Source organism: Melopsittacus undulatus, chromosome 7, assembly GCF_012275295.1.
Source record: "Melopsittacus undulatus isolate bMelUnd1 chromosome 7, bMelUnd1.mat.Z, whole genome shotgun sequence".
Classification (NCBI taxonomy): domain Eukaryota; kingdom Metazoa; phylum Chordata; class Aves; order Psittaciformes; family Psittaculidae; genus Melopsittacus; species Melopsittacus undulatus.
In genome coordinates, this window is record NC_047533.1 from 51,749,686 (window position 1) to 51,762,207 (window position 12,522).

General features: G+C 38.7%; 1 protein-coding gene across 1 annotated transcript in view; it reads right to left on the reverse strand.

The window, feature by feature from the left end:
* Positions 1–12,522, reverse strand: part of PPP3CA (protein phosphatase 3 catalytic subunit alpha) — a 107,092-nt gene that overhangs the window by 32,005 nt on the left and 62,565 nt on the right. Inside the window, exons 5-7 of the mRNA XM_034064638.1 lie at positions 11,613–11,752; positions 2,134–2,211; positions 219–313 (exon numbers count right to left, since the gene is read on the reverse strand). Of these exons, the coding sequence (XP_033920529.1) occupies positions 219–313; positions 2,134–2,211; positions 11,613–11,752 (313 nt within the window). The remainder of the gene's footprint in view (positions 1–218; positions 314–2,133; positions 2,212–11,612; positions 11,753–12,522) is intronic.

The following is a 12,522-nucleotide window of genomic DNA, read 5'->3' on the forward strand; positions in this document are numbered from 1 at the left end:
CCTAAGGCATATTACAATCTATAGTTATATTCAGAGGCATATATCTGCCTGCAATAAATTTAATCAGATTTGCATTATGTAATAAATGGAATGGGCATGAACTACTAAATAGAGAAAGAAAATGAGAATGAACTGATAAAGGAGTGAAAAAGAAAACTGCTGTAATTGAGTAAAGAGAAGTACAGTCTACTGTGTATTAACAGGAATGAAATTCTTACCTTTGTTATTGTATACATCTAGATAGTTTGGTGCTGAAAAAATTGTGATTAGTGAAGGGAAGCCTGTTGTTTGGCTTTTCCTGTACATGCGATACCTGAAAGGAAAGAGAAGATACTAATTATTGCCCAGTGTTTGTATGTACATTTGTCACTGATGAAAATTAGAGCACATTACTGCAGTGGCTTTTAACAAATGCCAAGTCAGAAAACATGCGCATATGATTTTTAAAGTGGAAAAAATATTTCCTGCAAGCTTACTTGTTATATCTATTTGGGATAGGCAAGTATTCACACCATGCTTGAAACCTGTGACTCCGTCTGACACTTAGTAATGGGTTTTGTTACGAGTTCACTCAGTGGTCGTCCCTGGAGCTAGGCAGCCTCTATGTGTGTGCACCCCAGCACATTCCCATACTTTCCCTTTGTGGGCCTGTGGGTGAAGGCAAGCACCCGTACATGCCTTGGAGGTGCACAGTTCTGCCTCAATAAGTGAAGTGCTTGTCCTGCATGACACTCCAGCTCCCTGCCTTCTCTGGGCAGATAAGCGATGGCAAGGCCAGGAGAGATAGAAAGTATGGGAAGGAGAGAAGAAACAGGGAATCCAGTATTTTCAGTGCTGGGTCTAACCTCATCCAGTCTATCAGCCAGTTTACTAACACTTGCATGTCTTCATTACCTAACCTTGCTGCCTTATGAAAAATAAAAGGTTTATTGGACCAACATATAATCAATTCAGCATTGAAGCTGCAGCAACTGGAAGCAAACCAACCAAACTGTATTTGTCTTACTAAGACATAAGTAACACCAAATGCTGCTCTTCAGTCTTGAGCTACAAGAAACAGAGGAATCTGGCAGGCACGTACAACAGTTGCACAGCAACCATTGTATAGTTTCAATGCAATCCTTTCTACAAAATTTTCTTTTTACTCTTTATTGGAAAGCAATACAATAAAAACGAAATTTCATTACCCTTGGGTATTGCATGTCAGTTATTTCTGGCAGAGTAATAGCTTGCTTTTAATTGCATTGACGTTTTTAAGTATGTGACAATTCAAACATTCAGAATAGCTTTTTATATGCATAGCAACTACCAACCTCATTCCTACCATCTTGTTCCTTTATCTTTTATTACTATTCAGGTTGGGTAAGTTTCTACTTCCAAATAAACACGTTAATAATTTCTGCAAGATATGCAAAGCTATTTATTCAGATACCAATCCTTCATTAATATCTCACAAGCACAGTACACGTCAATGAATAGATAATATTTTAATTTTTTACAGCAGCATAAAAAATTCTATCTTTACCCAGGCAATAGTTCCATGAGGGAACCATCAGCACTCCCTGGTGCTCGACCTGGACTGGTTTTGCATACATTAAATTCATCAATGATACTCCTGCATAAAATCTGTTTGGACTAAAGAGTAGCAGAAGTGAATTTTCTTGGTTAAGCATAAAAGCAGTAGGACCATAAGTTTCATGTAGGCATGAAAGACTTCAGAGCTGACACTTCTGGCTTTCATAAGTCAAATCAGTTCCCAGGCGCTGTGGCAATCAGTGTGTTAGAAGTCTCAGGCACATTTGTAAAACTTCTTTTTCTGAGCTGATTTTTTTTCCTTCCCAAGTTTGGCATCAATTTGACAGTCTTGTGGTCATTTCATGTCACTTAAAATCACTGAGGCCAAGTAAATGGGACATATGAGGATTCATTAAGTCCCATAAACCAGTAATAATAACATAAAATATGTTCTAATGCCAGTGTATGTTTTTATAGTATTACTAAAAAGTGAGGGCTGTTGCAACTTAATTTTAAGCTTTCCACTTCATTCTCACTCAGTTGTTCTTTCTTTTCCTGCTCTGTTTGAGAACACTAAACCATTATACATGATTAATGCCCCTCTCCACACATACTTACCCAGCATCCTGGGCTTCATGAGCTCGGAGAATAGATAACAAGTTATTGTGCTGTAGAAATTCACATACAGCAGGGTAACTGTTCAAAGAAAATAATAGCACCTGTTATGGCATTATCAGAAGCACCACATTTAGCTCTAGCTTTCAAAAAACATTTTGTCCAACATGCATCATTCATGAAATCAGTCTCTGCTCTGCAGGCAGATTTCAATAGGGACAATACTAGCAGCAGCACTTTTAATTCCACCCCATACCTGCATGGAGAGGAATACTAGAGAGGTACAATCCATTACATCAAAAAAATCACCCTATGGCCTATCAGAAATAATTTCTTTTATTATACTTTTGATGTACGCAGAAAAACATGATACAATTGTTTCTTGCAACGGAAAACTTCTCACCCACTAATGGCAGTATGCACAGGGTGCTTATGGACACCAGGTAATAAGGTGGTGTGTGGAAAGAGATTGAGAAAGAAAGAAGAAAGGCAACTCAATCTCCAAACCGGAGATTTTTAATCTTCTGAATTTGATTTCCTTGATAAACAAGAGCTATCTTTTCCCTAACCTCAAATGTAAATTTATTACTTTTGAAACCCTGAAAATGTGCTCACTGAATGCATCTTTCCAATATGTGTTCTACTGTATGAAAACAAAATCGCTAGGTGAAAATGATGATAGAGGAATCTCTATCATATTTTTCACTGCACATGGACAGTGTTGCTTTCAAGGCAAATGGAAGAGCCCTTTCTTACAACCTCAGCACTGTGAAAACTATTTTTGCTGTTTAAGACAGTGAACACATATGGAAATCACATACAAGAAAAACAAAACATAACAGTTTTGACAGCAAAAGTGTGAAAAATTAAGTTTTCAAGAAAAGCTATTTAAAATTAAGTGTTACAGAACTTAGAATTACTCCGTTTTGTTGCTTTCAAAAATAAAGTTTTTTTTTCTGTAATGCTGTTTCCTTCTTGCATTTAAACCGCTGATGACTCTCCATGCCTGTATTAAAGGATAAAAACCACAATGACCATCTATCACTTCAGGAAGCAAAACGTCTCTTCTCCTATCATTAGTAATTTAATACAGAACCCAAGAAAGTCAAAACTTCCTGGCTTCCCCTGTCAAAAGCCAACTATAGCAAGAGCAAAAACAGAACAAAGATCATGCATGGAAAAGGATAAAGGTGAAGTGGCACTAGAATGAAAAAAAAACTTCACAGAGTTTGCAAAACATTCCCAGACCCTTAAAAACATCGAAGGGGTAGGAGTCTTTATTCAGACAACATCTAGGGTTACTCCCTTTCTTCCCTCTTTGGGCCAGTACTATACAATTTGCTTTGCCTTATCCTTTGCAGCATAATAGAGGTGCACTTAAAACATTAAACCTGGGGAGAAACAAGTATTACCACTTCCTGTCAGTCTCTGAATTTACTTCCAGTACCAGAGGGTGCCAGCACATCAGCAGCAGGAGAAGCTGGCCAGACACAGGAGTCAGAGCTGCTACTTTTCTGTGCCCCTCTGCCTGCCAGAAGCCTGACGAGCTCCAAGTGCCCGAGCTCTGAGGCCAACATGGTAGAGAGGCAGGCTGGCAAGGGTGGAGAATTGGGCTGCCTTCAGAGCAACATCTGACCTGAGATTGGGACACATTTTCCTGGATTTGAGGCCCAGGATGTGACATGTAGATGTTTAATTCCTTCTTCTCATTGCTGGGCGAGCTGGGGAGCAACAATTAAAAAAAACTGTTGCATAAAAGGAAAAAAAAAATAATCAAAACTGGTGGCAAAGAGTGTCAACCTCACATTGCAGTTCTGAAATGTCACCCAATGGCTGTATAGAAAGCAAAATAGACCCTGCAGTAACATCCCTTCACCATGTTTATTTTCCACTACTGATTCAGCTCTCCCATACTTAAATAACAGAATACCTGGAAAGGCTTAAAAAAGGAAATACAAGGTGTCGGGAAAGACACAAAGGCATCCCTATGATCAGTTCTGTGCTGGTTCTACAGCATGATGGACCTGCAGTGTGCCTGCAAATAACACAAACTTCCAGAGTCTCTGAATCTCCAAGGAGGAAAAAAATAATAATTAAAAAAAAAACAACAAAGAAAAACCCCAAACAAAACCCCCTCAACTAAGTACTGTACAAAAGTCCTGCTGTGCCAGCCATGATTTCATGGACCACCTTCTGAGCCCATTTGCAATCATTTAATAGCCCCATCAGTTTCTAACTTCATGCACTGAAGAGACGAAAATTCATACAAAAAAAAACTTTGCAGAATCTAATGCATCACCTTCCTTCAGTTTATCCAAGAGAAATGCTACTCTTGCTTCCAACTTTCCTGGATATTTTGAAGCTAAAATGTCATTTGCAGCTAGAGGCTACAAACCCAGTAGAACAGTATATTGCTGGTTTTGGACTTGACCCATCTAGCATATATTCTCAGTTGAAGGTTTGATATTTGAAATTGTCTAAAAAGATTGCCATTATAAAGTAATTTCAATTCCCAAATTACGTGGGGTATCGTTTTGGCAACGGCAGTGATCTCAGCTGCTGACAAGCTGCCATTCAAACCACTGGCAAATGAGAACTAATTTGCATACATTTCTTTTCATAATTAATTGTGACTAAATGCAGACTTATGGTACATTTTGTTTAGAAATTTTTACATTAACTTCTGAAAACTGGGGTCTATAATGAAAAATCTGATAGACAGTTGATTGTGTTCATTATCAGCGCAGCTGCTCAAAATGTCTAGCCTATTACATTTCCCCCCATAATATTCTTTTCATCCAGTGTTAAGTACTGCTTTTAAAGAAGATATAATGAAGCAGTAAAAAAAATGCTCCTACATAGACATGATAGGTTCTTCTTTCCACTTCGAAGTACAAAAAGGGGGGGGGGGGGGAGGCTGAGGTTATTCTTTAATTATCTTATTCTTCACAGATCTGTGGAAAATAGACCTCCACTAGCAGAACTGGGCTGATTCTATAGGGCCCACATCTAGAAAGGCAGAGATGTCACATAGTCCTCCATGCAAATACACAAAAAAGAAAAGTCTGGCTGCTATCTTTTCTTCTAAGTGAATAGCATGGTATCTGTAATGAGCAAGCACTCCTATTACCCAGATCACTACTATCCATGAGCAGTTTATCTGGATATTTTGTTTTGAAAAAGGCAAAGCAACTCTCAGACATTCTTCTTCAGCTACTTGTTGAAATGGGGATGGAGAGAAGCAAGGTTTACACTGCATGCAGATGTCACCTATGCTATACAGTTATGACAAGAGAATCATAGAATGGGCAGAGTTGGAAGGGACCTTAAATAACATCTAGTTACAACCTCTGTGACACAGGCGGGAACACCTTCCACTAGACCATATTGCTCAAGGCCCTGTCCAACCTGGCCTTGAACACTGCCAGGGAATGGGCAGCCACAGCTTTTTTGGGCAACCTGTTCCAGTGCCTCATCTCCCTCATAATAAAGAACTTCTTTAATCTACTCCAAATCTACTTTTTTCCAGTTTAAAGCCATTACCCCAATAAATACAGGGCTTTTACTCCCAGTGCTTTCTTCGCAACAGCTTGTTTCTGCCCAACTGAAGTTTCATATTAAATGATATTCCTGAACACAAAAATGCATGCCCCCCAGGTAAACAGCAGGATGTCCTGCAAAATGCCAACAAAACAAAGATTATGGCAAAAGTTATCAGAAACAAGCTTTTACAGAAAAGACTTCTGCTTGGAAATTTGTATTCTAATCTTTCTAATGAAAATTATCGTCTCAAATTCCCTACTGGTTTTTCTGAGCACTACCCTTCCAGAAATGCTTTCCTCCTTGCCCTGCTTTGCAGAGCTCAGACTGTCATTCAGATGCGCCAGAAATAAAGCAGTTGGCCAAGAGAGAAAACAAATAAACAGACACCCTCCCCCCCCCCACGCAACAGGCTTTTCCACAACAACCCAACCTTCTGCCTGTACTTCATGTGTCATGCTGAATCACAGCAGAGCACTGACTCACAGAGAAAACAAAATACCCAACTGCTAAGCTAGAGAGATGTTATTCCCCTTAGAGTATGTGACTGTGATTATTCCCTACTTCAGCATGCTTTTTTTCATTAGAATGCCTCATGCATAGTTTACTTGTGTTGAGGTCTCTTTAGCATGATCACTGATTACTTCTACGCAGTTTTGGAAGAGAAGCAATATTTTTCAAATTTGAACCAAAATGGCAGATATTTTCAAATTGCTCTTCCAATAAAAACTGGAAAAAATGGATGTATTAATCCATTTTTTCCATATCCTTCATCATACTATTAAAACAGAGGCATAAACATTTCTTTTAAAAGTAGACATCTAAATTTAGCCCAGTGGCTTCTCTGAGATTACTACATGCACATATAAAACCAGGCTTTCAGCAAAGCCCACTGGCCTCACTGTTCAGTCTCCAAAGTCAAATGCTTTTGTTGCTGTGCTGTCCTAGGCAGCTCCCAGCACATCTCTTTCCACCTGCTTTTTTTTTCTAGCCCTTAGCTATGCTGTCTGCAGAGATGCACTGAGAAGCAGAGTAGGGAACTGCATGAGATTAGAACAAATAAACACATATCTTCTTTGCAGAGTCATTCTTTTAAAATTGGATCTGTTCCCAGGTCTGATGAAGCACACAAGGAATTCTACCAATAGAACTGGGCATTTAGTGTGAGGGCAGCAAAAGGCTTCTGGCTTGGGAGAAGAAGAATGGAAAAGTGAGCAAAAGAATCTGTTTAAAATGCTGCTACTGAAAACACACAACTCTGCCTCACACCCTGAGGTGAAACATGCTACAGTCTTCGAAAGCTTTTAGCAGACATTTCTCTAATCCCTGCATATTTAGAAACTTGGCGTGCATATAAAGTAAATCACTGAAATGATGTGCTGGCAACCCCAAGTTATCGTTCTACCCCAGAGCACCTGCAAGGCTGAGTCATTTCAATACTGTCAAAGGCTGGGAAATGAAGTTCTTGGAGGAGCCTGCAATGCTGGTCACCCTTGTCACAGCTAACTATTTCTGCCTTTGGTTTTGTGTTACTGTGGAAAAACATAACAATATAGTCAACAGTCAAACAGCTTTAATATGATCACCATTCCTTAAAAACTGATATTAAACTCCCTAATGAAACTCAAGAGGCTGGAGCACCATGCATACAGCAAACTTCTGAGTATCTAATCTATTTCTGAGGTCATTCATTGACTTTGGCCAGGCTCACGCCACTTTTACGCTCTTGTTAAGTTAGCAATTAACCAATGCTCATACACATAAATTATCCCAGAAAGTGAGTATTAAGCTTGCACATGTGCCTACCCCTGATAGGAAACCTTTGATGTACCTTACATAGGATAAGATACTACTAATTAACTCAGTTGTGCAAACAAACTTCCAATGTTCTTTACCAAAGCTTTGACACAAAGGAAGTGAAACAAGCTGGGCATAGATCCAGTCACAATTTTCATGGTAAACACCATGCGTGCTCATAGCAACCTTGTCTGAATGTGATGAAAAAACATTTTAATTCTTCATCTGTCCTGTAAATCTTATGGTAAAGATGACGTTCCCCATCCCAGTATGGATTAGAAAGGATTTTTCCCACATTTCAACATTGCCTAAACCCACTTAGTGGCTGTCTGCCATTAAATTAGTATCATTTCAGAGAGAAAACAAGTCTAGCTGACTTCTTCAAGCTTTCTGATCACTGAAATAAGCCATTCTCAAGGTGATAAGTAGCAGTGTATCCTACCAAGTCAGATACACTTATTACAGAAATGCCCAAGTTACTGTACCAGTAGTTCATGAATTAAGTGTGATGGGTCATTGGCAAGATCAGTACAACCAGCTAAGTGCAAATAAACATTCACTAAAGAAATTTAAGGCAAAAATGGATAATCTGATAAACAAAAAGGAAAACTTCTTTACTGGCTGGATCAGCTGAAAAAATTGGGGGAAAGAGAGCGAGGAATATCACTCAAGAGACAAATTGTTCACACCATTCCCTGACTATAACATTATTTGGGTAAGGATTAAAGAAAAGCTTCACTTGACTCATAACTAAACCCCAATTTACACAACTAGCAATTCATCAATTATTTCTACTTTTTTCATGAAATTGCATCAAACATGCAGTGTTACACTTATGTCCTGTGAATGTTACACGTATGTCCTGTGAAGAAGGTACAACCTAAATTCCAGAAAGGGGAAATGAAATCTCACCGCTATTGCTCTTTGTACATTAAGGTGCAGAGAACTTGACCAAATTTCCAAGAATTATTCAAATTTCACAGTTACTTTTTACTGTGGCATTGTGCTATTGCAAGGATCCATAAATTTTGACAATCCACACTGCAAAATGCTGCTGGGTGCAAAAGGCATGCATTAAGCGTTGACTCTTTAGCACCCTTGAAAATGATGTTCACTATTCTTTACATCTCTTAATGACAGCTCAGACTCGTGGTTTCAAGATGTGACATTTCACAGTGCTAGCCATAACAGCTTCGCAAACTCCTACACAAAAAGAAATTTCTTAAAGAAAAACTTTATCATTTTGAAATTCAACAGGCTGTATGTGAGTGATCACCTGGGAAATGCAGCGAGAAGCTTGTCAGGCTACTGTAAGCCACAGTCTTTATACTTTCGTGTGTGTATTTACACCATACAAATGGCTCAACATTTCACAAAAGAATTTTGGCTGAACTAAGAAGATTTCATGTGCTACTGAGCTAGAAGGTGCTGTTAATGTTGCGTGCACACAGAAAGCCATGTTACTGTTATTTTCCTCATAGCATTTTGTTACAGGAAATAACTTTAAATCAGAGAAAAGTCACTCCAAACTTGCTATTATAATGAACATGCCTGATAAAGTTATTTATTACCGTTATTTCCTGCAATAGATTAAGAGGTCTTTGTCATCTAGAAATAACTTCCCTGGTTCATGTGTGTGCCTGAAATCTTCCTGACCTTCCTTTAAAATCCCCACTGCTATCTTCTATCTTCCCTTTCTGGAAATGACTGAAGAAACTTTAGAAGCTTTACTCACTGAAAAATAAACAAAGTCTGTCCTCTCAACAGACTGCCTTGAAGGACTGTAATTCAGTCCTCATTTACAAGCTGAGCTGGCTGTTTAGGAAAATTTGCTCCTTTTCTCAGGAAATAACTTGGAAGTAAGAAAAGTCAAGCAAAATTAGACATTCCACAGTGATGGATACTTTTTTTTTTTTTGCCAGGGATTATCATAAGGTAAGCAATTAGCCACTTTCCAGAGCAACTAAGCACTTTAAAAGCAACATTTGCCTTTATATAACCTCAGATAAGGTGAACCCAAGCTAGTCATTTGCTCATATCATTTAGCCCTTACATACCCCTCATACATAATCTAACAATTTAGGTATCTTCCAAATACTTCCTCTTTTTCTGAAATATGCAACTTTTCTGAACAAGAGTCAGGGGACAAACTGGATAAATTTTCAAGAGAAAACACACATATTTTAGGGAAATTTTATGGCAATTAAAAAGAAACAGCTTTTTTCCCCACTTTTCTAAGACAGGTTCATGAGGGGAAACTACCACTACTCACTGCCTGCAGTGCCTGGGAGTCCCAGGCATGCTCCAGTGTATGGTGCTGCTGAGAGGAAGAGGAATGATTTTAGCCCTCAGATTCGTAAGTCCATTTCTGCACAGATCAATTGTTTGCAACAGTTTGACACCTTCTTTTGTAATGAGACCAAACACATTTAACGAGCACCCTCCAGACATTATCGATCGGAAGGAGCAGTGCGACTTGCCCACAGAAGGTACATGCCAGCAGCCCATCCCCATGCTGCAGCAATTACAGCTCAAAAAAAGGACAGGAAAACTAATTTCTGAGTCAAACCATCTGTTACCTTCCTGCTAACGGTACCAACAAGGAGGTTGCTTCTAGCAGCTCTGTCTCCGGGTTACTAGTAGAACCCATTGATTTACTTTCTGCATGTTACTGAACAGCTACAGATCAGCTATGTTCAAGGTGAGATTTTATAAGATAACTAAAAGAGTGGATTCCTCACTTCTGCTGAGCTTGTTGGAAAAACCTGGACTTGCACGTCACTAGCACAGGCCAAAACTGAACTGCTACCTTTCAAAGGTTCAACAACCTCTTGACATTCCAATAGCATCTTCATGTTTCTCCTCAACAAAAATTAATTCTTAAATTAAGATTTCCCTGCATACATTGCTTATTTTGCTATTTAATGTCCAGCTTTGTTACTCTGGCATCTTTGTAAGTTGACCTTAAGTACTGTAACAAAACAAGAACAAGCCAAAATCCCCACACTGTCAAGAAGAGGGTACAATATAACCACCACTGCTGGTCATGAGGTAACAGAGGCCTGTCCTATGATGAAGAGACAATAGTAGTGCTTGAGAGGTTCATCCCTAGCTCAAGCACACCCAACAGGGTGTCTTCTGCCTGGTGTACACAGGGCTTGGTCTACAAACCAAGCCACCTAACGCTGGAAATGGAGAAAGGCAGCAGTCAGCACCCAGGCAGAACTGGGAAAAGGTAACCAGTCATTGCTTGGTTTGGTCTACTGGTGCACTGTCAAAGAGAGGACAGAGGGCATCCCCCAGCACAACTTGAAAGCACAGGAGAGAGAGCCTTCCCACTCTTTACACACACTCATGCTTAAAGGACAATCACCACTAAACACAAAAGAAATAGAAGAAAGCTTCCTTTAAATAGTTACAAACTGAGATTTGCTTACATGTCCTTCTATCCTCCCCATTACTATTACTTTTTTTTCAGGAATATTCTCATTTATTTTACTAAAAAAATCAATACAAAGAAACTATTTCAAAGATGAACCACAACTTGATGTCTTTACATTTAAGTCCATATGTGTTTCTGAAAGAACATTACAGGCATTTGTCTGCATTTTGGCTCTTAGCCAGTCCTGTTTAACCAATTATGTTTAAATCCCGAATTTCTTGGGAAGAACCATTCTCAAACATACACAAAAGTTTGCTAAAACAGGGCAAAAAAAAAAGTACCTGCTTGGGCAAAATCACTATTTTTACTTACCATGCAGAACAACTCAGGTAGTGAGTTTTCTATCGTGGGCATTTTTCATTCAAAATTAAGTTAAATTAACTTAAAATTAACTTTCAAACAAAAAGGGGGCAGGTAACTACATTTCTGAAGGGACACATTTCATCCCCTAACTTACAAGAACAGAAATAAGGAAAATGTGCAGGCTTTGGTGAATAAAATCAAGTCATTTTAAGGTTCCCCAGTTACAAGTGAAAGCAAGATACAAAATAAACCAAACACGAACTTACCTGAAAACAAGGCAAGTCCGCAGAAAAAAATGCTCAATTATCTAAGCAGAACTACAAACCTCAAGCAAAACATTTATACTGAAAACCCAGGACAAGTCCATATACAGAAACTCATTCAACGTAGTAATATTCACCTGTAGAAGTACGAGCACCCCCTGACTGTGTTGTGAGTAAAGTGTTCCTGAGTCTTCTCATTTCCAAAGTCCTCCAGCGGGTCTGACCACAGGATGTCACACATAGGTCCATATGCAGGTGGCTCCTTGAATCGATCTAACTAAGAAAAATAGGAGACAAAGAAATACTAACTTCTTTCAACCATGTACCACAGAAACACTGAAGCAAAGTCAGTGTTTTTCATTCTGCGTGTTGGCAAACAAGAACGCAAAGCAATCTAGTTTTCAGCTTCAGGTTGCTCTCAGCTTTAAAGCAGTGGATTTTGAGCAAAAGTGAAATACTCCTTGCTAACACTGACAAAGCGGAACAGATATAACTGAAAATTAAGAAATACAGTGGATTCCCATTCTAAATGATTTTTGAGTGCAGTTGTGTTTTTTTTCTTTTTCTACCCATTTTTGCAAGCATTTCAGTGGACAAGAGAGAAGATGGTATTTCTGTATTTTGTGATTTTTTAAGCATTATGGCACTTGATTTACGCGAGTGAGGCACCTCAAGTTAAAAATACAGTAGTTATTACAAAGCAAGTCCTCATCTTGTTTAAGTTCCCATCTTTATTTAAATACCAAGGCAACATTTCTGCATTACAGCATCTTCCCATGACATTCTTGTTGCTCTTATAACCTTAGCCCTAATTAAGCAGCTAAAAATTCCTCTGTCTGAATATTGTATAAAAAAAACCAAATTATACAGAATCATTCTGCAAATACGACAAAGCAGGGCAAAACAGTGAAATGTTAAAAATCAGTATTCTTCTGCAAAAACTCTTGAATATAAAACCAACCCTTTAACAGAAGGATAAAGTAATAATTTATTAGCATAATGATTTATTAGCACACCTAACATACCTCCCCCTCTCCCCCAAAAAAG